The 26,872-nt window shown below is 41.4% G+C and overlaps 1 protein-coding gene across 1 annotated transcript; it reads left to right on the top strand.

Moving 5' to 3' along the window:
* The first annotated feature begins 11,585 nt into the window (after positions 1 to 11,585).
* Positions 11,586 to 13,642, top strand: nog3 (noggin 3). The gene has a single exon (XM_047377407.1). The coding sequence runs from the start codon at positions 12,110 to 12,112 to the stop codon at positions 12,758 to 12,760; it is 651 nt and encodes a 216-aa protein (XP_047233363.1). The 5' UTR covers positions 11,586 to 12,109; the 3' UTR covers positions 12,761 to 13,642.
* Positions 13,643 to 26,872: the final 13,230 nt, after the last annotated feature.

Raw genomic sequence — 26,872 nt, 5'->3', positions numbered from 1 at the left:
GAGAGAGTGGGAAAAAATGAACATCCCTCCAATTTTTGCCACAGGTGGAAATGCGTCACGTTGACATAGAGCACCCATGCGCAGTCAGGTCAGTTTGTCCCATTTAGAATGAGACAATCAGAACAATTGTTTAAATGGATGCGGTTCTGATTGTGGATTGGCATAAACCATCCCTTTCATGCGGAATACAATTTCTTTCTGTGACGGATCTGAATATTTTGATTGTCATGTTTACATTACGCATTTTTATACTGATTGGCCCTTTATTCTGAATACTATTGTCCACGTAAACATGCCTATGTTAATCAGCCTGTGGGATTTTTGGGTTGTGGATTAAGCATCCTGTATAATCAGCCTCATTTTTCTATAAGGATAATTAAAACCCATACATAATACGAAACTACCTCTCTGTTTAATCAGCTCAAACTGAAGCAAATCAAATTATGAAAGCAAAATCTGATGTATAGCTGCCCTTGATGATCCACTTTACAGAGTTGCTGTAATTCTGGTTTTATATTCTACATGTATGACCTTTTAATTAACAGCCGGTTCTTCGTAAAAATTGTTTATTACCAACTCAGATTAGAAATTCAGGGTGGAACAGACATTTAATTGATGTTTAAAGGAAACAAAAATCTATAATAACATGTAATTATAATATAATAAAATATAATATAATATAAGTGATATAACTAACTGCAGAAATTCAACCAAAAACACAAACAATAATCAAGATGATGGTTTTCTAGGCCAACGATGTTGTCACACTGAAATGCAAAGCAAAAGCAGTTTGTGCAAAGCTTCTTCTTTAGTAGAAACCTTGAAAGTACAATAAGTTTTGGTGTTGGTGCGAAGGTCAGGACAAAGCTTTCCTAACTGTTTAAAGATGCCACTTAACCAAGAGTTGGCATTTGCAAAGTAGACTGTGATGTCATTGTTTACCCAAAATCTTCTGTCATGTATGGGCACATAAACATATGCACACACATAAAGGATAAAAAGATCATCCATTTGTGTTTCCCAGAATCAGTTGTTGTTTTTTTACAAAAAGCAGCCTGAGGATGAGGACAGCTAATGCTAAAGTTAAAAATCCAAAACCAGACAGAAATCTGTATTAAAGCACAATTGCTTCATGAAAGATCTGTAGCAGTCAGACTCCGGACAATTTCCGGAGACTTTGTGGGAAAGTGTAAAACTCTTGGAATCTCACACAACTGCTGGAATCTCCTCCATTTTGGAGCATTCGACAGCACCGGTCCAAACCACAGGAACGCTGCTGAAGCTGCTCACACAGTCACAAACAGCCATGTATTTTCATAAGTAGGAAATGTTTTTCTGATCCTGAGCCTCTAGAATCCAGCACAGAGTGAGCCAGATCTTTAGATCTTATTACAGCAGAGCCCAGGTTCGGTTCTGGATCATCATATTATTAGCTAAATCTTTACTTTTGGAAAGAAACCTTGTCATCATTTCCTCTGGTTTGTGATGACTGTCGGTGCAGGTTTACCACTTAAACACATTATAGATGTTCAATTCTGTTTTCCCAACAAATACCAAACAAATTTAATATGAAACAAATAGAGACAAACAATCTCATAATCTCTGTAGTCACGGAGACAAGATTATCTGGTTCAGGATCCTTAGGATGTCACCCTTGCTCAATATAGTTGATGTGGTTTTATTGGTGTCTTTAGCTATGACATTCAGAGTGTGTTGGAGCAGTTCAAGATTTGAGGGGGTAAAGATGAGTCACCTCCTCTGACTGTAAGGTCACGGTTCTAAACAGGAAAAGATATTCCAGTATCCAACTGGGTGGTTCATGAGGGAATTTAAGGTGAAGCAGGATGGATGGATGGATGGATGGATGGATGGATCAGAGCCTCATCTGAGGGTGTTGCTTCAGTCTGGTTTATCTAGGTTCCAGTCCTCACCTATGAATAGAATTTTTTTCACAAACACATCGACGTTGAAAAAGGTTATCTAATCAGTGCATAGAAAAATAAATAATTTATGCAAAGTGTGGGGAGAGGGCAGCCAACAACCTTTTGGGCGCTTTCTTCTGAGCCACCATACAGCTGTTCTAGCCATTTGGTCATTATGCAACAATAAAATGACATCAGCAGTCCCTGTGGGATGCTATTTTTCCTCAGAACCCTCAGGAAGTGTAGTCTCTGCTGGGCATTTTTCAGTTGGTCAGTTGGTCTTGGAAATGTTGAGAAGCAAGTTGTTGTGCATCATGCTGTCAGCAGCTCCACCTTATCCTTTTAGGCAGACTCATCCCTTCCAGAGATAAGCACCACCACTGTGGTGTCACATGAGAATTTGACAATGGTGTAGTTGTGGCGAGCAGAGGGCTCAACACATAACCCTGTGGAGAGCCGGTGCTGAGGCTGAGGGCCGAAGATGTATTTTGACCACGTCTAAGCCTCTGGCAGCATCCTAACAGGTAGCTGTGGATCCAAATGTCGGTGGAGTGTGGCAGTCCAATGTCCCTCAGTTTGTCCTCCAATCTGTGGGGGACGATGGGATTGAATGCTGAGCTATAGTCCAAAAAAAGCATGGAAGGCTGTAACTACTGCATCCTCAGTGAATCTATTAGCACAGTAGGAAAACTGGTTGGGTCAAAACTTTTGGGGAGGAGTGATGTCATGTCAGCCCTGACCAGATATACAAAGTATTTCATTACCACCAGTTTCAGTGCAACTGGTCAGTAGTTATTGAGGTTGTGGGGATTCTTGAGCAGGGGGAGAATGAAGGAGGATTTCAGACAGGGTGGGACAGTGGACTGGGACAGGGACAGGAAAAGATTCAAAATCCTGGTGAGGACTCCGGCCAGCTGGTCAATGCAGTCCCTCAGCACCTGTCCAGGGACACCATTGGGTCCAACAGCCGTCCTCAGCTTGACAGCCCACAGTGTGCCCCTCACCTCATGCTCCTCCACAGTGTGGGCGAAGCTGTTGTGAGATGTAGGGTGTAGGGCAGCTGCTTGGGGTGGCACCACCTCACAGTGGGCAAAGAAGAAGACCTCAGGTCCTCTGCCAGGGAGGCGTCACTACCAGCAGCACTTTGGTTGGTCTTGTAGTTGGTGAGCTGCTGGATCCCCTGCCACATCTGCCTGCTATTGTTGCTATCTCGGTTGTCCTAGATCTTTCTCCTATAGTCAGGCCTGGTCTTTCTGATGCCTCTCTTCAGGTTTGCGTGGGCTGTGCTGTAGAGATCTTTATTGCTTGACCCAAAGGTGCTGTTTCTCTCCTTTAGCAACTGCCGGACCTTCCTTGTCATCCAGGGCTTTCATGCTGGGGCAGACCTGGGTTTGTTTTTCCACACTTACGATGTTTACGCAGGTCTTGATGTAACATGGAATACTGTCTGTGAACATCTCTGGGTCTGAGTCTTCAAAAATTGCTTAAATGGTCTTGTAAAAACTATCCTGCAGCAGTTGGGACAGAAACAAATCAGGAAACTCTTTAGCAGTTGTTGTCAGAGCAGTTTTCCTGAGAGGGGCATGGGACAGGATTTAATAACAGGGACAGGTGGTCAGACTTGTCCAGGTGTGGTAGTGGCCTGGGCTTGTAACCTCTAGACCTTGTACAGTGTTTTAGTTCCTTTGGTTGCACACTTTAGATGCTGGTGAAATTTAGGGAGCACTGGCCCTGAAATAGGAATGCTGACTGAAAGAACAAGATCATGGAAACAAACAGCTGAAATCAGCTTCCTCTGTGGGGTGGTCAGTCTCTGCCACCAAGACCCAATCTTGCATAACTGGAGGACTATGGGAGTCATACCCATCATTTGCCCCCTTTACAGCTCTTCTGAAATTTCAGTAAGAAAGGCAAAAGTGTTTTAGCTTTGGGATAACTGCTCTTCATGTAACCTTCGTGTAAACTTACCTCAGATATTAAAGGACGAAGTGAAGGGTTGCTGAGAACAAAGTGGACAAATTTGACAGAAGTGATGTTACTGTATTTTGGTTGTGATGCAAAGATGAGGAGGACACGATAAGAAGGAAAATGCTTCGTTTATGCAGACTGTGGAAGAACCATAGTGTTGGTATAATTGGACCTTAGTGTAGCATTTGATGCTGTTGATCACGGAATATTACTAGAGCGACTGGAAAACTAGGTCTGGCTTTTGGTACATCACTTGGTTCACTTGAGTAGTACTTGAAGGACAGGGACTTTTTTGGGTCATTAGGTACCTGTTCATTGAAATTGACAAAAATCACTTACATGGTTCCCTAAGGTTCCATCCTGGACCCCTCCTATTCATTATCTACATGCTCCCCCTAGCTCAGATAATAACAAACAACAAGATAAATTACCTTGACTATGCAGATGATTCACAGCTGTATATTATAATGTCACCAGGTGACTATGAACCTATTTAGGTATTGGCTAAATGCATAGAACAAATCAATGCATGGATGTGCCATAATTATCTTCAGTTGAATAAAAACAAAGCTGAAATAATTATTTTTGGACCAAAGGAGCGATCAAGAGTCAGCACACAGCTTCACTTACTACAGCTAGAAACCACTGATCATATGGGTGTAGTGATGGACTCAGACCCGAACCTCCAGAGGCACATAAAGACAATCACTAAGTCAGCATTATATTACCTGAAGAACATTTCCACAATTAAAGGACTAATATTCCAGCAGGATCTTGAAAACTCATCCATAAGTTTATCTTTAGTCGAACCATTTACTGCAACAGTGTCTTCACAGGTCCGCCTTAAAAGTCGATCCAACAGCTGCAGCTGATCCAGAATGCTGCTGGTCCTCACTAAAACTAAGAGTATATCACCCCAGTTCTAAAGTCCCTACACTGTATCTGAGAGAATAGACTAAAATACTTATGTTAGTTCATTCACTAAAATGCTTGGCACCAAAGTACATTAGAGATTTGTTGTTGTATCAACCTTCCAGACCACTGAGGTTCTTCTGGTTCCAGTCTACTCTGCATCCCCAGAATCAGAACCAAACACTGAGAAGCTGCAATCAGTTCTTATGTTCCACTTATCTGGAACAAACTTCCAGAAAACTGCAAAATCCCTGAGTTCTTTTAAATTAAGGTTAAAACCCCATTTGTTTAGATTTGCTTTTGATTCTTCTATTTAAACAATTAACTAAAACATATTAGTTAAAGTTTCCACAGGGGATAAAGATTAACTAGGATTATCCACCTTGGAAGAAACACCGTATAGGACCTTTTTGTCCACAGTGCGAAGCAGTTCACTATAAAAGCTCTCTTCCTGACAGACCGTAGCTGAGCTGGGCTCTCCAAGACAAAGTTAGGAGGAAGGTACAGAGCACCGCGAAGTCTCTGACTCTTGGTCCAGGAGTGGATCAGTTTTGAAATTAATATTCCCCCATTATCAAGACGCATAATGGGTCAGAGCAGTTCTAACGAGTTGCCTCTTCCCCAGATAGAAACATTTGATTTTACGTTGAGAAAAAATGGGCCTAAAAGCATCAAGTTCATTATTGGCTTAATAGCTCACAAAAAAAAAACAATTAAACAAAATATAACTAAAAGTCTAAAATTAAAATGATAAAATATTAAAAATTATGAATGTGTATAGGGTCCTGTTAATCAGATTAAAAGTTTGAAATTGTAATAAATGTTTCTACTGAGGACAAATGTGAATTGGGATTTTCTACCTAAGAACTGAGCGAGGTGGACCTTGCTGTGTGCAGTTTGAAGCAGTTCACTGCAGAAGACCCTTCCTCGATGTACCGTGGCTGAGCTGGGCTCTCCTACCAATAGTCAGGGGGAAGGTTAAAGAGCACCGAGAATGCTCTGACTCTTGGTCCAGACATGGAGAAGTTTGAAAGGAAGATTCCCCATTACCCAGATGCACAATTGGCCAGAAATGTTCTAGGGAATTGCCTCTTGCCTTGCCTAGTTAATAGGAAAAATGGTTGAGGCAAGGTTTACACCCCCTCAGTGACTCAGCAGTAGCTATGAAACATTGCATCAGTGTTAGATTTCGTTCAAGGAAATAAATCAGTCTGGTAAAACTCAGTCTAATGGTAAGGAGTGAAACTTCAGAATGAAAACATTATGTCACATTTAAGCACCAGTAATCTCATTCACTTATCATCAAAGGCTTGGAGTGGCCATTGCAGTTTTCCACAGTTTCCAGTTTGCTGTTGTGTTCTCCTTTCTTCTTTCCATGACATAAGGACACAGAACCACATGTTCCAAATCAGTCTGTCCTTTGATTTCACATCATGGGGCTGAGATAGAGAGCGACGCTGTGGTTCAGTGGCTCTGTGTTCAATGGAGGGGCTCGCTCAATTCTGATCTCCTTGCTAGATGTTCCGTCTGATGTTCGGATACAGCGTGAGTCTAATCTTAATGCTGAATCAACGAACCTCCCAGGATGAAGGACAAATATGCTGTCCGTATCGTTCATGACCCGGCCAAATGAAACCGAGAAAAGGATCTTTTGTTTGTTGTTTGTGGAGTGTTTTTCCCCCCACAAGCAGCTACTTTGATGGTAAGAGGGCCGGGGCAATTTAGACGGTCCATTTGAAAGAGACGGCTTTAAGGTTGCAGAGATAGGTCAACCAAACAATTACAGACACGAAAATAAGGCTGATACCAGGCACAGCTTTCAGTGTTCGCATTTCTGAACCCTACCAAAAATAACTTAAATACTGATGCAGTATTCTTGTTCAACAATCTTTTTTGATCAGTTCAATACTAAATGTCCGCATGAAAAAAAATCTAATATTGTCAGTACAGTCATGAAAAATCTCCAATCTAACTGCTTCCACTTGATTTAAGGGGGACATTTTCAGCTTGTTGCTGCTGATTAGAGGCATCAATTAACTGATTACTGTCAGTGTGAGTACCTATAAAGCAGGCATTTTGGTAGTTTGATGCTCTGGAGCATCAAGTGTGTGTTAACACAATGCCAGTGTGGAAAGACATCAGCAATGACTATAGAGAAGCAAAGGGTGCTCCCAGACAACCCAGGAAGGGTATACGGTCATTCTGAACTATCCAACATCCATCATTTCCATCATCCATCAGATCTATTATTTACAAGTGCAAAATATTTTTAGACAGCTGCTAATTTTCACAGTAGTGGATCTCTAAGAAAATTCAGACCAAGGTCAGAGCGTGTAATGCTCAGACAAATAATAACAAGACAGTTAGACAAATTGGATCATCAATGAGGCTTCTATAGTCAAATGTAATGTCAACTGTCCTACAGCTAAAGTTTGGACTAAACAAAGTAATCAACAGGACAATAATCCCAAACACAGCAGTAAATATCTGTTGCATTGGCCTAGTCAAAGTCCAAATCACAACCTGATGGAAATGCTGTGGTGGGACATTAAAGAGTTGTACAGAATGTAATGTCTTCAAACCCCGGTGAACTGAAGCACCCAGGCATCTTCACTTTCAAATAGTTTTAATCAGTTTTCCAAGTTAGAACTTTTTTTAGCAAATCTATTTACTGCAAAAAAAAAACCGATCTTAATTATTAAGTAGGGTTCACATCAACACTAAAACAAAATACTTTATTTATAGACAAAATGTGTGAAGGCATCCTAAACCTGCCACATGTTTAATTTGCTGCATTCGGACAGCTCTTATGATGTGCACATTTAGATTTTCTAAAGAATCCCGATTAATGCTTATCAAACTTTCTCTAAAATCAGGATGAAAAACTTTAGTTCCACTAAGTTTATTTGATAGACTTATACCAAAGATAAATCAATAAAAAGTCAGCAAAACTGCCTTAAGAGGCTTGAAGCTTGAAGAGAATGACACCAATTATTCTAATTTTGATCAGATTTCAGTGGTTCCACAGAGCCCAACTCAGTCCATGACCTCAGCAAACAGCGGCGACTTGTCTTACAGCCTCTAAAAGTCCTTTAGACCTCTAAATCATCCCAGCGTAAATATAGGTCCCCATGAGGACCCTCATAAGGGCCCAGAAATGGAAGTGGATAATAAAAGGCTCTCAAAGAAGAGAGGAAGTCTTATCTGAGCATCACCGCTCCACCACCGATTTCCTCTGTACACAGATATGACAGTTTAACGGCGCCCGTCACACACTGTCACTACCATTAAATTACCCAAATTCAGTTGGAGCCAGAGGCAGGAGGGTGGCGGTGGTCACAGAAGAAAACCTAGACTGTTACTGCATGTTTCTCTGCTCAGTCTGAGTAAAATCTTCCAAAATAAATAAGATTGCACATTCCTCTGTGTTTTTAAAGCAGTCTCTCATCTGTTATGCTTCAGGGAGTCATTGAAAAACACGCCGCTATTGCATGCGGCTGTGTGCAATCAAATGTTGCAAGTGAATAAATAAATACATTTGAAAATTAACATTTTATGTTGATTATTCACTACTCACAAAAAGTTAGGGATATTTGGCTTTCGAGTTAAATTTCAGGATGAACCTAAAATGCACTATGACCATTACAGGTGAACTTAGTGCCCATGTCCAGCTGTTCTGTATTTCAGGACATTTTGAACAACTTGCTGTTTTCTAACAAGGAGCTTAGCAAAATTCACAACAGGTGTTTGATCTATGAAATGACCAATACATTTCCTGGTTCATCATAACTGGTATTTAAACAGTCCTCCTTATCATGCTGTTCGCATTTTGAATTCATAAGACCAAGACGACACTTAAGTGTTAATCAACAGAACCTCGCCATTGCGAGGCATCAAACAGGATATTCTCTGACAGATGTGGCCACTGAACTTGTCACAGTGTCATCAGCAGGCCTCAACAGAGATAAGGAGAGACTGGAAGAGTCACATAAAGGCATAGAAGTGGAAGTTGGCCACATCCCAAACTGATGACCACTTAATAGTGAACAGTGTCTTGTGGAACAGGATAATGGATGCCACTCAACTCCAGGCACATTTAAGGGACTAAAGAAGCACCCAAGTGTCACATCAGACCATTCAAAGCTTTTACATCAGCGTAGTCTGAGTGCTACACGACCTGCAAGGGTACCTGACCACACCCCCAGGCACGGGCATCATTGTCTTGCAAGGGCCAGGAAGCAATGTAAGATATCTAGATATCTCTCTCTCTCTCTCTCTCTCTCTCTCTCTCTCTATATATATATATATATATATATATATATATATATATATATATAAATATATATATATAAATATATATATATATATTTATATATACATATTTACATATATATATTTATCTCTCTCTCTCTCTCTCTCTCTCTATATATATATATATATATATATATATATATATATATATATATATATATATATAAATATATATATGTATAAATATATATATACAGGGGTTGGACAATGAAACTGAAACACCTGTCATTTTAGTGTGGGAGGTTTCATGGCTAAATTGGACCAGCCGGGTAGCCCGTCTTCATTGATTGCACATTGCACCAGTAAGAGCAGAGTGTGAAGGTTCAATTAGCAGGGTAAGAGCACAGTTTTGCTCAAAATATTGAAATGCACACAACATTATGGGTGACATACCAGAGTTCAAAAGAGGACAAATTGTTGGTGCACGTCTTGCTGGCGCATCTGTGACCAAGACAGCAAGTCTTTGTGATGTATCAAGAGCCACGGTATCCAGGGTAATGTCAGCATACCACCAAGAAGGACGAACCACATCCAACAGGATTAACTGTGGACGCAAGAGGAAGCTGTCTGAAAGGGATGTTCGGGTGCTAACCCGGATTGTATCCAAAAAACATAAAACCACAGCTGCCCAAATCACGGCAGAATTAAATGTGCACCTCAACTCTCCTGTTTCCACCAGAACTGTCCGTCGGGAGCTCCACAGAGTCAATATACACAGCCGGGCTGCTATAGCCAAACCTTTGGTCACTCATGCCAATGCCAAACGTCGGTTTCAATGGTGCAAGGAGCGCAAATCTTGGGCTGTGGACAATGTGAAACATGTATTGTTCTCTGATGAGTCCACCTTTACTGTTTTCCCCACATCCAGGAGAGTTACAGTGTGAAGAAGCCCCAAAGAAGCGTACCACCCAGACTGTTGCATCCCCAGAGTGAAGCATGGGGGTGGATCAGTGATGATTTGGGCTGCCAAACATTGTATCCTAAAGGCGGTGCCGTGTATCAGAATGACAATGCACCAATATACACAGCAAGACTGGTGAAAGATTGGTTTGATGAACAGGAAAGTGAAGTTGAACATCTCCCATGGCCTGCACAGTCACCAGATCTAAATATTATTGAGCCACTTTGGGGTGTTTTGGAGGAGCGAGTCAGGAAACGTTTTCCTCCACCAGTATCACGTAGTGACCTGGCCACTATCCTGCAAGAAGAATGGCTTAAAATCCCTCTGACCACTGTGCAGGACTTGTATATGTCATTCCCAAGATGAATTGACGCTGGATTGGCCGCAAAAGGAGGCCCTACACCATACTAATAAATTATTGTGGTCTAAAACCAGGTGTTTCAGTTTCATTGTCCAACCCCTGTTTGTATATATACGCACACACTACCGGTCAAAAGTTTAACATACACTTTCTCACTAAATGGGTTTCTTTATTTTCATGACTTTTTACATTGTAGATTCTCATCTAAGGCAACACACTTGTTAATGAAAACACAGAGAATTATGTAGTAAACAAATAGTGTGAAATAACTCTAAACATTTTTTAGATTATTACAAAGTAGCCACCCTTTGCTCTGATTACTGCTTTGCACCCTTAGCATTCTCTCCTTCAGCTTCATTACGTGGTCACCTGAAATGTTTTTCCAAAGAATCTTGAAGATCTTCCCAGAGGTTCATTAAGAGATGGCCAAAGGTTAATATTTCAGTCATCACAGCAAAGGGTGGCTACTTTAAGGACTCTAAAATATAAAACATATTTAAAGTTATTTTACCATTTTTTTTTTGTTTGCCTCATAATTGCATGTGTTCATTCACTGTTTTGATGCCTTCAGTGAGAATCTAGGTACAATGTAAATAGTCATAAAAATAAAGAAAACCATTAAATGAGAAAGGTGTTCTAAAACTCATGACTGGTGGTGTAAGTATCAACATGATAATGAGCTTGGCCTATAAAATTGTTTTGCAAGTTGAGCAAGTGAAAATAGGTTGTGATTTTTTTTAACAAATTAACCGCTCACAATGCTTCTAATGTGTGCAGGAGACAAAACCAGGAGTTGAGACATGCAAGCCAGGGACTCTGATACAGATCAGATTGGACCCGGACATTCCTTGTTCTTGTCCATATTTTTTCCAAAGGTTCCTCTGTTTGGTTAGACTGGCTCCCAGCCTTTCCAAACTGTTAAACTTGGTTATTGCTGTGTTCAACCTTTCCAAACCAAATCTAAAGTGGTAAAGTAAATATCTGGTGGTAAACTTTAATCAAGGCTCTTTGGTCGTAGTCTGATATGTATGTGGGATTTGTATGGCTATATTTTGCTACATAAGCACATTTAAGCATTTCTTACACTAATTTAGAAATTAAAAGATCTTGGTCCTCAGCTTGAATTTTTCACTCTATCACCAGTCATTGTAGATTAGCACCAAAGCCAGCCAGAAGTAGCTCATTTATTGTTTGAATGCCTGCAAAAAATTGCTTTGTTTAATGCAGAAACCATTTACCTGAAATAATTTTTCCCATTTTCACGTTCCTATCCAAACTGACCGTTGAAAAATTACCCAGTAATACCGAACCTGAACATATTGTGCATATTGTGAATGTTTTCTCCCTGTTACAGTTAACCCTGAGCGGTTATCCCCGCTCCCAGCAACATTATCCTTTCATTATTCCCAAAAGGATCCCATGGTGCGTAAAGTGCAGGGAGGTGTGGCTCGGTTCGGATGACATCAGCCTCCTGCTGGATATGTGCATGTATTCAGAGTCTGAGTCAGTTCGGCTCCTGGAGAACCAGGAGCTGCAGCCACCATGAAGGTGGAGGAGCTGTCTGAGTGGAACCTGCAGTGCAGACCAGCACGGAGCTGATCCCGGACTCGCGGCGTGCAGTGGACTTGGTCCTGTCTGAAGGTTCGTGGGTTGAGGTCCCTCTTGGATATCTTTCTGTGGAAAAGACCCGGAACTCTGTGAGGGATCGGTGCCGGTCCGAACCGGACAGTGGGGATGGATCCCTCCAGCTTGTTCCTGTTATTTCTCTCTCTGGCTTTCTGTATCCAGGACGGGTTGTGCCAACATCTGAACCACTTTATCCGGCCTATCCCCAGCGACTCTCTTCCCGTGGACGTCCTGAAGGAGGAACCGGACCCGATGCTGGACCCAAAGGAGAAGGACCTGAACGGGACGGAGCTCAGGAGCCTCCTGGGTAGCCACTTCAACCCGGACTTCATGTCCGTGTCACCACCTGAGGACCTTTACGAGGATGACCCGGATCAGATCCCAAAGTTCTCTGGACAGCACCTCCATGGTTCGGAGCACCTCCAGCTCCGAACCCTGGAGCTGGAGGTGCTATTCGGAAAGAAGCAGAAGGCGAACCGCAAGCTGCGCAGGATGCTGTGGGCCTACACGCTGTGTCCGGTGGTTTACGCATGGACCGAACTGGGCTGGCGGTTCTGGCCGCGCTACCTTAAGGTGGGTAGCTGCTACAGTAAGCGGTCCTGTTCGGTTCCGGAGGGGATGGTGTGCAAACCTGCAAAAGCGACACATTTAACCTTCTTGAGATGGCACTGTCTGCAGAAGAAGGTTCCGCTGAGGTGCTCCTGGATCCACATCCAGTACCCGGTCATATCCGAGTGCAAATGCACCTGTCCCACCTGAGGACCAGTTCGGCTCAGTTCTGAACTGGCAGCTGCAGGGAGCTATACACGTCACTGTTCACATTTGCTCCGTGAACTGTTCAAATCTCAGAGGAGAATCACTTTCAGCTTCTTCAAGATGTTCGGTTCCCCTCAGCCTGTTTCCTGCTGTTCATCTTGTTATTTCAGGACTAAACTTTATAAATGATGATCAGTTTTCTAATCAAAGCTATAAATCGTGTGTCTGCATCTTGTTTATGTAACTGAATTATACTTCAGTTTTCAGGTCAGGAAAATAATCTGAACGAATTTCGATTGTTTCCTGCAAGAAGTTCTGTTTAAAACTTGGAATAAATTCCTTCCGTTGCCTGTAAAGGTGAACTCTTTGTTAGTTTATTCACGAATATGTGAAGATTTGTTGAAACTGAACTGTTCCTACACTGTGGGATCAGATAATGATCAGACACAACAGATTTATCAGTGATCAGGTATTTTACTGGGAGTTTTTATGATGTTCAAACCTCCCAGTCACAGGGGCATCCAGGGTTATTTCGACTGCTTGGAGGGAAAAGTCCAGGATTAGACAGTAACAGCAGCTAGGTCCATATCCACAAGACACAATTCAAAGGAATCAACATCGGAATAAAATGTAAATAAATAAATAGATAACGTCACATTTGATCTTACTCAGCTTTGTAGTTGCTTGGACATGATGACAGAGATGAAAATGGCCAGAATCATTCTGAACTGTTGTGCTTAAAATAACTTTTAAAGACAGACATGAATTGTTTACACTATTCTGTCCTGACCTTTTGTCAGAAAATCCTGACCTTTTGTACCAAAAAAATGTTTGTCATTTAATGTGTACAATAATAAAAACTCAGATTTCTTCAAAAAAAAAAAAGTTTTTATAAATATCGGTTGGAAAGTTATCTGTTTTTAGTGGCAAACTTTGATGTCCATAATCTGTAATACAAGTCACTAACTTAAATGTCATTTATAACATGTGTCACCGTTTATCAGAGAAGAAGGGAGATCATACAATATGCTTTATAAATATATAGGCCCAGGCGCGTAGTTAGACCTGGGCTTCCGGGGCGGAAGTCCCGGATGTTTTCTGAATAGCCCCGGACTTCTTGATAGGAAGAAATTTAGAAGTATTAAAAAGATGCAGCCACAAAATGGTATTGGACTTCACATTTTTCTTTAAAAACAAACAGATTTTTTCAACTGTGTTCCATATAATCACTTCCCGCTCCACCTAACCTGACAATGAGTTAAAAGGAGAAGACCAAAAATAGTTATTTGCGCACTCGCAGCACCATGAATGCGCAACTACGCGCACAGCCAGAGACGGACTCCATTCTGGAGAAGTCCAGAACAGCAGTTTACTCCAGGTGGGCCTGCCTCCTTCATTACCTGAAAAGTTACACTGAGCGCCTCAAACAGGGATCATTTCAGAGCAACCACAGAGCCAACCGGAGAGGGGGAGCCTGGTGTGTGTGTGTGTTCAGGAACAGGTGGAAGCAGAGCGGTATGACCCAGACAAACATAGCGGTAAAACCTGAATGCTGACTCAGGATGGGCTAATTCTAAGTTACAGATAATCACTGATTCACTCAGCAAGGCATGAGGTGGAGGTTCACTCTAATGAGCATCATCAGGGTCATGGTGAGGAACTTTCACCTGAGCTACAGATGAAGTGAAATGTGGCTGTGATAGAAAACAATAGCAACCTTCTCTGTGAGCTTCTAGCCGGATTTGCATCATAATGTGAAAATATCTGGTCCTTCAGTCAAAATAAAAGCATTTAATCCTAACGTAGCTGAACACATTAAAAGGTCCTTCAGATCAACACATTACATCTCAAGGCTGCAGTCAGTCTTATAGTCTAGTTCTACATATAGACAGAAAAAAGTGTTGCTCAATAAACCAGGAAAATATCTCCTGGTTCCAGTAAGACGTCATAGAAACTGCAAAAGTAAACCTCCCTCTTCTCTTTCATATCTTCTGTGCTGATTCTAAACATACAGCTCTGGTTTTAAAGGATGCCGTATAATTAAGAAATAAATCATAGCAATTAATCACAGGTGGACCATTGATTAGTTAACTATTTTATTTTTCTGAATTACACATGAAATATTATATAAACTAAACTAAAGATACAGTTTTACTGAAGGTGAGACATACATACTATATGTATACAGTTATTAATAACTGTAATATTAGTACTAATAAGGTCCAGGATGAGGCTCTATGCTATATTTTAAACACCACTATTTAACACCCTTTCCTCTCAAAGTGTTTAATAGTAAGAACTGCACTAATGTCTCACATGCTCAGTGCAGAACAAAATACTTTGTTGAAAAATGTTTCTTTTATTTTTTTTGGCAGACCAAATTTCTCCAGAAGTGGAATGAAGGGCTGAAAAGATGTTGATAAAAGAGAACAGGTTCATAAAAGATGGAACAATTTTCATAAAATGTTTCAAAAGCTCTTGGCATAATAAAATAAATGTGTTTTAGGATTTTATCATTTAACTAAGATTTAGGAAAATCAACTTTATACCACTTTCCTTTTTTGAAATATAAGAATAAAGACAATGGAGCCTCAGGAGTGGAACACTTTGATGAGAATGTAACGTTTAAAAAGGTAATTTATGTAGATGAAAAAACAAGCACATTTATCTGGCCCATAGTAAACATCTCTGAGTTTAAGAAAAACTTTTGTCAGCGAAAATTCAGATTAAGTTCTTTTCTAAATACCTCAACATGTGTCATTATTTGCTTCAGCAAAATGTTTTTTCATCAGGCCTAAACTCTGTTTCTCCTTGTCCTTCATTCAGCTTCTAACAAAAATTAAAAGTTAAATTATTGCAAACCTTTTTTGTTTGATTCACAATAATTTACATTCAGTCTAAAACCAGCCGAGACAGAGAACTGGTACAATATGTCCTATATTATTAAAATTTTAAATTACCTATAAATTGTCTTCTTGAAATCTAAATATTTTGGATTTGGGCTAAAGCCCCCAATTCTTTCCCCTAAAAAACGCCTTATTCTGCCCCTGGGACTGCTCCTAATGAGGATCAGACCATCTAAGTGAGTTGGTGTAAAGTGAATAAGGTAAAAAATAGACTTCATTCCAGCTGTGCAGAGTATATCGTGTTTTACCTGTGGGGAACTATCTGCTCATCCAATTCACATAGTGTTGGGATGAGCTCATACACTCACACACACGTGCGGATCAAACTGTGGCTGGTGTGCATTGAGCCAACCGGAGAGATGATCAGGGTATCCTGATAACAATCAGGACTTTGGCAACTTGAAGGAGGAAAAGTAAAGCTTAGAAAAAACACATTATTTTACCATTTTACCATCTATAACTTTTTTCTTGTAGTTTTCTTATATCTAATTTGAAACTCCTGAACTAGCCAATGCACTGAAACAATCTACAGCATGTAGTTGTGGATATATATATCAATTGTGGCTTTTATTTTTTTTTGCTGAACAAGGCTCACACACATTTTTCTAGAGTTTTCCAGTATCAAAATCCCAGACTTTTCAGTGAATCTTTGGCATACTTTATAGTCCAGTGCAAACATTTACTCTTATGTCACCCAAATTGTGTTTCTGCTTCAAGTGTTTCTGTAGTTTTAAAAAACCCTAACTTAAGGCTTTATATTTAGTCAAAGCATTTTGGGTTTTTATTATCTGAAAGCCATTATCATTAAAATGACAAGAAATAAAGGTTTGAAATATTTCACTTTATCTGTAATGAATTTATATAATTTATAGGTTTTCCTTTCAGAAATGAGTGACAAAAAATATTGAACTTTTTCAAAATATTCTACTTTTTGGAGCTGTGATTGTAGAATCAATGTGCAAAGTACTTATTTGTTGATCAACTTATTTGATAAACTCAGATTATAATGGGTTAGAAAGTGAAAGGTTCTGGTAAAAGGTGGGGTGCTTTCCCTGGGTCTATGTGAGGCTTGGTCGCAAGCAGAGGAGTTCCAGCATCTTGGTGTTCCTGAATAACATCAGGATGATCTGATCCATCATAGTGAAGAAGCACTTGAGCTGAAAGGTGAAGCTCTGATCTACTGCACCATCTCTGTTCCAACTGTCTCCAATGGTCCTGAGTGATGTATCTTCAAGAGGGTAAGAGGCAGGGTACACCTGGACAGGTAGCCAGTACATCACAGGGTGAAAGAAACAAATTAAAACAAATCTCACACTGAATTCTGTGAATACATACATCACCATAACTAACACTAGATTTTCTCTGTTACTACTGTAGAAAACAATAGCTTCACTAAAGCTTTCAAACAAGTCACGGGTCTCCAAAATGTAGAGAAATATCATGGCTTATAAACGGTTGATCATTTAATTGTTGTAATTATGAATATGAATATATTATTTCATATTAATTCTTTAATATTTATTAAATAATATTTCGGTCAGTTAAGGGTTGTCCTGTGAATACCAGACAAGTAAGGCGGTGGTATTAGGACAAAATTGAAAGGGGTGAGCCAAGCTCTGACATTATTGAACAGCAAAACTCTGCACACTCATGGAATGAATTCACACAATTTCTTAAAATACAAGAATTTATTAACAAAAATAAGTCAACTCAAAGTCAAACATATTTCAATCAACAAACTCTTTACTATGCTAAAACAATCCAACTAAACTACCAAGCAGAATTAAAGAATAGGGAAGACTAATGGGCTATGTACAATATAAACAAGTTGATTAAAGATGATTGAGAACCATGACCGAAAAGAATGATGCAACATTACCATGCAATGTTTATGTTTGAGAACCAAGGATTATCTTGAAGAATCTGGAAGTGAAGTTAAGTTAGTCTTGGAACCAATTTAGGCAATAATCAGCAAACCTTTGGACAGCCATTCATAAAGCAAGAACAGATAAAATATTATTTTAATAAAATAATATTTTAAAGAATGATTCGCTGATTATAACCAACCTTCTGGATGACCAATTCTCAATGGTGTTTAATTAGCTGCCTTTATTTATTAAAATAACATTTAAAGAATTATTTTGCATAAGAACCAAATCTTTGAGAAATGGGCTTAATTGTATTGCTTAGTTATTGAGTTTAGTAAAATAATATTTAGGGAAATATTATACTGGATTGAAAACCAACAACCTTTTTGGGTAAATGATCTTTAGCAGGCAAGCACGTGTTCTTAGCTGTTAGGGGTTAAAGCTAACAAAAGAAGGTTATAGCTTATCATCAGAATCAAACACATAACTTTAAAATACCATTAATAAAAGGGTTAAAATGCATAAGCGTGGACAGCGTGTTATGGCCGATTTCTGTGTTTAGAAATCATCCTTTAAATAAAGTTTGTATTAACTTTAAAAAAAAACACAAACACAGAACACACAAACTGAGCACGTGTGCTGAGCAGATAATCTGCTGGCACTAAGATGGCTGAGATTTCAACACAAACAAAACCAAACTTCATAAAACAAAAAAATGTTTAGATTATTTCCTTCTAAACTACTTCTCTCTGCCCAAAACAAAACCTCTTACGTGAACCGTGGTGAGGAAAAGTTGTACGAGGCGACGAAGTTTGAAGAAAGCATCCACAGTGAACAAAGGGTTAACTACAGCTAACTTCCGTAGCTGTGGGATGGAGCGGCTCGTTCTGCCGGCCGGCCAAACTGCACGTTACAGCTGTAGTCACGGTGATGCGGTCTCGTCCTTCCTTCAGACCGGAAAAACTGCTCTACTCAGCGTTGTAGAGAAAGGATCTCTGCTGGGAACTCTCTGAAACACAATCTGCTTCTGTAGACCTCAGAGAGAAAGTCAAGCCATGCTTGTACCTTAATTATCCCTGTTTATGAATGAATACCAGATACACAAACAGCATTTCATTCCTACTTAACTTAGTGCATATGATCGTGTGATCGTATGACACTCTTGGATCCAGGTTGAAGAGTTATGTCTGTTGCCAGCAAAGAGACATTGGCGCGCTGTGTCTCTTCGTCCAGTTCCGCTGGGGACCCACGTGGAAGAGACAGGAGGTAGCAAAAGCGGTGTTTTTATTTGGACAGTGAGGTCACAGGAAGTCCACTGTTACCCCTTTTCCTGGCTGTGCTGGAAGTAGGCTTAATGCGATTTATTTTGAAAGTTCCAGAAAAGTTCTTACTGGCCATTCATGTTGTCCCCATGGCTGGGTCCCAACATAATGTAGCAAATTATTACATTAGTGTTAAAACATTTTTCAGCCTCGGTAATAATATGTGTTATTTCTTATCAGTTTAAAAAAATCTATAACAGTCAGTTCTGAAGGATCATATTATGATACATATTTATTCTCAGAATCCTAATATTGACACTTCTGTTAGAAACTGAATAATTATATTGAATCTAGTCCCTAATAGAATCAATCATTATTTTATTAATAATCTCACTATTAGATCTTGATGATTAATTAGGCAAAGAAACAAAATATAATCCTAACCAAACAGAAGTGTAGTCCACTTTAACCGAATTGAGAATGAACATCCGGGGGTCTTTCTGCATGGAGTTTGCATGTTCTCCCCGTGCATGCGTGGGCTCTCACCGGGTACTCCAGCTTCCTCCCACAGTCCAAAAACATGCCTGTTAGGTTTATTGGTCACTCTAAATTGCCCTTAGGTGTATGAATGACTGTGTGCGTGGTTGTTTGTGTGTTACTCTGTGATGGACTGGTGACCTGTCCAGGGTGTACCCCGCTTCTCGCCCATAGACTGCTGGAGATAGGCACCGGCTTCCCCGCGACCCACTATGGAATAAGCGGTAGAAAATGACTGACTGACTGACTATTCAGAATATAATTAGCCTATTAAGATCTAAGATTCAAGGTTTGGGGTACAAGGTTACTTTATTTATACCCATAGCTAGATTTGTTCTGCAATAGTTTAAGACACATATGTACCCACATACACTGTAAAAAGTAAAAACATGAACATACTTACATTCATTCGCACATAGGAATGCTCAAGGTGCTTGAGGCTCCACAAGTCAAAACACAGCAGGACACAAAAGAGGGCCAGACTTTAAAATTAAAAACCGGACTGTAAAAATAAATAAAAAACAAATAAAAAGACCAACTGAAGTAGACATACTGGGCTGTGATTAACAGTTTTTTTAAAAGAAATACAAAATCCTTCAAAATCCATGGAAGTCCATTAAATTCCTTTAAAAGCCATTGAGAATGTCAGCATAATTTCAGCTTGTTCATTTCAGTAACAACAGTAGGAACAAAGGTGTTTTTAAAATGTCTGGTACTCCATTTAGGGACCAAGAACCTCCATCTGGAGGGAAGAAGCTGGAAGAAGAGGCTATCCGCTTTACCTGCCTGATGTACAGGGATGCAGCTGACTGTTGGGACTCTCCAATCAGTCTGGAAACAATCTGCTGCAGGGAACTCCTCTCTTTCAAGGTTGCATGACCACACCATGACACTAGAGAAAAAGATACAACTGATTTGATAAAAGCACAATTAAATATGGTCCTTATGGTTCGACCAATGTTAAAATGGCTGAGTTTCCTTTGCAGAAAAGCCGTACAGAAAAGGCCTTTTTACACAGTTTCACAGTTCGCTTCAAATTTTAATTTTCCATCTAAAGTAGTCCCTTAGATATTTATATGTCTGCACACTCTCAGTGGCTTGGACTTTACGTAAAGTGACTGTGCTTGTGAGGTTTCCTCTTTAAACCAGTGATCATATCTTTGGTCTTATGATGGAGGTAAGACTCCTCACACCTGTTGGACCACTTGTTTGCTGAATATTGGACCATCTGCACGTTGTTGGACGTCACTGTGCCTTTCCAATGACATCGGCCATTTTGAATCCAGGACAGTCCGCTCCTACATATCCCGTCGAACATTGCGACTGATATGACGGGGCGCCCCAAGTCTGACATCACAGGACGCTATATATGAAGGCACCCAGTTTGAACATAGGCCTTCAGCTGGAGACCATGTCCGGTTACCAACATCTGAAGCATCACCTGGAGAAGAGTCCCGAGTGGATCTCATTTATTCTCTCTCGTTGGCCAACGAAGAATTCATAAAAGAGGTTTCTGGACTAAGAAGGCCAGAAATTTTACTTTGCCGATCGAAGACGCGAGTTTAACACGTAACTAAAAAACCACGGAGTTTCAAGGAGCCACCTTGATGGTCAGATCATATTTTCCCTTTCGCCAAGGAGGCCAGAGGACGAAGATTGACCGCTTTTCCTGTAGTTTACTGTGGACGCACATTAACTTCCAAATCCCAAAACTTTATGTACCGTGCTGGAAGCCGCTGAGCTCCCCATCTTGTGTGCGCTTTGCGGGGTTGTTGAACACCTGAGAGCAAGTGCAGGTGCGCTGTGAGACTGGACTGTTAAAATAACCCCATGGTGAAATTCCCCATTTCCTTTGTCTTCAACCTTACTGCTTGCTCGCTTGCTGCCAAAGGTTTTATAACCCTTTGTCTGCTCACCTCGCAGAGTTGGAGGAAGTTTTATGACTGAGTATAACTGAGTTACAGTGGAACTGCGCCCCAACATCCTCACCACCACATCCCTTTTGTCATATTATCAATTTTGCCATAACTGCTGGTTTGATCCCATACACTGCTGTTTTGCTTTATTTTTGTTTAGTTAGATATTTTACCCCTTTTGTTTAGAACTTTGCATGTTTGAGTAGGTGAAGATTATTAAATCAGAAGAACGGACTGTATCAGGCTGTGATTTAATAAATATTCACATAGATAAAGAGAAGGCGTTTCTGGGTTTATTTTGTGCAAAAGTGATTCGTCAGTCAAGATAAGGTTAAAGTTCCACACATTTCGGCAGAAACGGTCAATTAAACAGTGACATCTCTGGTAATAGTTATTAATTATTACTGAGTATTTAACGGTTGTAATTATCAAAGGTGTTGAGCCACAATTACAACACCAGAAGACATCTCTGGTCTCGATTCATAAATGAGGATTTTGGTTAAGAAATTAATTTTGTCAAATTATGATTTTTAATTATACTTATTGATAAAGATTAATTAATCAATAATCAAAATTCCACACCATTGGGCAAAGTCATCAGTCACCGGGCTGTGGCTGCTTTCCAGGTGTTTAAAAAGCAGATTTAGCAGAGTGAGGGTCACATCCTCCACTCCTCTGTGAGCCTGTAGGCAAACTGCATGGGGTCTAAAAAATGTTCAGTCTTCTTTAAAATTTCACCTCTAATGTTGTGAATTGGCGCTATATAAATAAACTTCATTTGAAACTGAATTAATTAACCTTTCAAAAATGTCATTTTCTACCGCTTATTCCATAGTGGGTCGCAAGGGAGCTGGTGCCTATCTCCAGCTGTCTACGGGCGAGAGGCAGGGCACCCCTGGACAGGTTGTCAGTCCATCGCAGGGCAACACACATGCAACCATACACACACTCATTCATACACCTAAGGGCAATTTAGAGTGACCAATAAACCTAACAGGCATGTTTTTGGACTGTGGGAGGAAGCTGGAGTACCCAGTGAGAACCCACACATGCACGTGGAGAACATGCAAACTCCATGCAGAAAGACCCCAGGCTGGGAATTGAACCCAGGACCTTCTTGCTGCAAGGCAACAGTGCTACCAACTGTGCCACCGTGCAGCCCTTGATAAAGATTAATTAATCAATAATCAAAATTCAAACATATGGCGTTCCTTTGACGGGCCTTAAAAAGACAGACATCAAATCACTGTTGCACAGAATAAACAATTGTGATCTCCGTTAACTGGACGTTTTATTGTGAGATTTTTGAGTTTCGCACAGAACGTTTGTGAATTAGGGGATATTTTGACTAGGGTTTGCTCAGTTCTGCTGCAGAGGATAAAATAATCTTTCAGAGGTGTTTGTTGTGGATGCAAGGTGAAAGTTGGTTTAACTTGTGGAAAATTGAAAGTTAATTTCTAGGCGGTCAGCCTGCTGGATCAGCTGCAGAAAATCAGCGTTGATAAGCAGCAGACCTGCCCCCAGTGTCCGCTGGGCATAATTACAGTTGTGACCAACAACCTCCTTGTCAGGTAGAGAACAACACCTACATCTGGTGGCCATTTAATAAATTACAGTTGCAGCTGGATTTCCCAAACTGCAGACCTGCACTCGGTGCCATCTGGGGGTCACTAGTGAGAATTGCATTTCCTACCTTGAATTTTAATCACCCAATTCATTAACACAGGCAGATAATTCCAACACCTATGATCAAAAGGGCATAACTTAAAGTTGAAAGTTGAAGTTACAGATCATTCATTACCACTTTTGGATAAAATTTAAGTGTTTTTGCTGGGTTTTATTGTGTGAAGCATGTTTTGATCTGACTCATAAAACTACCTTAGTTGTCTAACAGGAAGGTAGGTGATTAATATTAGAGAACACTAACATTTATTTGAAGCTAAGAACAGCATTGAATGTTTTAGTTTCATTTTCCCATTTTTAAAATTTTATTTTGAATTTGGTTTTGGGTTATTTCAAAATTATTTCTCTTCTTCTTTCTTTCCCTTTTTGGGTGTGTTTGCTTGATTACTCTCATTAAAGCATAGACTTGGGTAAGCCACAGTTTGAACGGTCTAACCTGTGTGCCCATTTTAAGCAAACCCATACACCTGGAAGATACATATATGAATTAGACATCTAGCTGAACAGCTTAGCCTGTTGTGTGCTGCTAATTAATTTTAGCAATCCTTTAATCATAGAACAGCCTAGCATGTTTGTGGGCTGCAAATTAATTTAGATATCATTTAATCAATGAACAGCTTAGCCTGTTTGTGTGCTGCTAATTAATTTAGTAATCATTGGTCACTGAACAACTCAGTCTGTTGCGTTGCTGCTAATTTCTTTAGTGGTGGTTCATAGATAAACAGTTTTGTGTGTGTGCATTGTGCATTTTGGGCCAAAGATGGAGGGAACATCCCAGACTGCAGCTGGAGATGTGTGTATGGTGGAGGACCCCATAGGAATGCAGGCACAAGAGGTGATTGGGTCATTGATTCTGTTGTCCCCAGAGGAGCGTAAAGGCCTCAATGAGTATGGCATTGAGCAATGTGAAGCCAGGATTCAGGAGTTGCTCCACGTCATTAAAAACCCACCGAAGGACAGACGGGTCTCAGATGTGTTAGGACAGCTCACTCCGTTATATCAGCGAAGGTTAATGTTGGAAGTTCACCAGCGCGTTAAACTGCAGTTCGAGCTGAATGATACTTTGCAGACAGTGGATGTCCTTAGAGGTGAAATAACAGAAGTTGGAAATAGATTGGAAGAAATAGAGGGTAGCCATGCCACCCCTCCACCCCTGGAAGAATGGGGGGACGAACTGAAACCCACCTCACAGGTTGAAACCTTTGGAGGTGAGCCACACCTGCATAACCCTGAGAGAACCTGCAGGTCAGATCTGGAGGATGTAGAAGCTGCTCTCCAGAGATTACCTTTCCAGGCTCATGGGGTTCCCCATACATCCACCGAGGCAAGAACAGGTGTAAGCAGTCAGAATAGGTTCAGTGGCACTCCAAGGTTATTACGTTGAGGTCAAGTACGGTCAGAATAATAAAATGGTTTTTGGGACAAGGGTTAGCAGAATGTCAGCACTGTGAATGTGACACCGTAGCGACCACCATTGATAAACCTGCCACCTCCTAGTTTTCCTCGAGCCACCGCTATTTCGATGAAAACGTGTGCGAAGGGCTTCCTAGAGCCTACATTGATGGGTGCGCCTTTCTTCATGAGGGTTGACTACACGCTGGTGTGGGCATCATCTGGGTTGGACACCACGTCACCGAACCAAACCACTACCAACTGGGGCCGAAAACAAGTCAATATGCAGAGATCGCAGCAGTACTCATCACCCTCCAGCAGGCTACAGCCCTGGACATTAAACAACTGGTGATCTGCTCCGACTCCAACTATGCTCGGCACAGTTTCATCTCCCACCTCCCGTTGTGGAAAGAGAATGGAATGAAGAATGCCAGGAATAAAAAGGTAAAACACTCTGAACTCTTCCTTGCATGTGATCCTCTCACCACAGAACAGGGAATGGTAGTGTATTGGAAAAAGGTGAAAGGTCATTCCCGGACGTTGGGCCCAGACAAGGACGGAAATGATGAAGCAGACCGTCTAGCCCGATTGGGAGCTAAAAGTGGAAACCCATGGAGTTTCCAAAAAGAACAGCTTCCTCCCTCTCATACCCATGTCATCTGTGCCGTTACTCGGCGACAGACGAAGGAGAGGCGTGAGGACCCCCAAAGCTCCGGGGAGATTCTCCACCTTGGACGAAAACCCAGTGACACAGACTTGGCAACCATGCAGGACCAAGACCCGAACCTCCACACCATCAGGGAGCTAGTGGCCAGCGGTCTGTCAACGGAAACGTTGCCATTGGCGACGGGCGAGACCAAAGAACTGAGAACCCTCCGACGTAACCTGTCCCACCTGAAGCTGGAGAAAGGTTTGTTAGTCTACACCCACAACGGGTGCGGGACGCCCCGATGGGTGGTACCAACTGACCACAGGGGGGTCATGTTAGCCTACGCTCATGACTCTCCTGTAGGGGGTCACAGGGGTCTTAAAGCCACACTCCACACCCTACAATAGGTGGCATACTGGCCTTCGATGGCTCACGACACCCAAATCTGCATCCAAGGATGTTTGACCTGCTGTCAGTTCCAACCGTCACAACCGCTCGGTTGGGCTCCACTTCAGTGAAGGGGGGTTACATTCCCCTGGTCCCACCTGCAAATCGACTGGGTTGGACCAGTCCCCAAATCGACCAGAGGTAATAAATACCTCCTAACAGTGACGTGCAGTTCCACCAAGTGGATTGAATGCTTACCTGCACCAAACGACACAGCTGGAACCACAGCTGTTCTTCTGCTGAACCATGTTTTCAGCCAGTGGGGTCTTCCCCTGTCCATTAACTCAGACAGAGGGACACATTTCACCTCAAGCGTCATGACAGCGCTGTTTGACATTCTGGGAGTGGAAGTAAAATTTCACATTCCCTACCACCCTCAATCTTCGGGTCAGGTGGAGCGGATGAACCATACCATAGTGGCCATACTAAAGAAGTATGTTACCAGCAACGTAAAGGACTGGGACATCAAACTCCCTTTAGTCCTGATGGCCATCCGGTCCCGCCCCCCCAACGCTCTACAGGGGTAACACCCTTTGAGATGATGACTGGAAGGCAAATAACCCTCCCACTCCATCTACTGTACCATCCAGAAGATGTGAGTGTGACAACTGCCTACACAGCACACCAATATGTCGCAGACTTGAAGGAGCACCTCAGATCTACATTCGCTTGGGCGCAAACAAACCTGGAAGCCAGCATAGAGGGCGCAAAAGCATATTATGACTGGAACGCAGCCCACCGTAAATACGAAGTGGGCGAAAAAGTTTTCTATTTCAGATTTGGCCTACCAACCGGGCGTTCTAGGAAATTTCTCCCAAAATGGGCAGGCTCCTTCGAAATTGTGGGGAAACTCTCACCAGTGGCCTACAGAATAAGAATCTCAAAATCCAAACAGGCCCCGATGTACAAATGGGTTCATGCGAACCAGATCAAACCCTACAACAGACTCTCCTCCACAGGAACAGGGATCCCTTCCGGAAATGAGGGAGGAGAGGGTAGCGCATAGGGTCAGCCAGATAGATGCATGTAAAATAAACTCCACACTAACATGCACTAACCACTAACAACTCCACCCATAAAAACAAATTCCCTTCTATAATCAGGATTTCTCTGTTGCAGGATGGAGGTCATCTGGATGATTGGCATTCTTGTTGGCTCCACACTTGCTCTACCAACCGGTGTAATAGAGATAGGACCACCAACCGGCACAGTCCTGCAAGACACCCCCGGGCTCCTTATTATGCACTGTAGACTCCACACGCAGAGGGTCTTCGTGCGCCTAGACCCGTGGGACGTGTACCGCAAACACATCCGTCTTCTGCCACTGATGACTGAAGGAAGACCTCAGGGGACTCAAACCCCCGACACCATAGACCATGCCAAACAAACTACAATCTATATCCTCAAACAACTGCAGAAATTCATGGTCACCGAAGAGGACCTCAGCGGCAGTAA

The sequence above is a fragment of the Girardinichthys multiradiatus genome, chromosome 10, assembly GCF_021462225.1.
Source record: "Girardinichthys multiradiatus isolate DD_20200921_A chromosome 10, DD_fGirMul_XY1, whole genome shotgun sequence".
Taxonomy (NCBI): Eukaryota; Metazoa; Chordata; class Actinopteri; order Cyprinodontiformes; family Goodeidae; genus Girardinichthys; species Girardinichthys multiradiatus.
The sequence above is the reverse complement of the archived record's forward strand: the minus strand, read 5'-3'. Positions and strand labels throughout refer to the sequence as shown.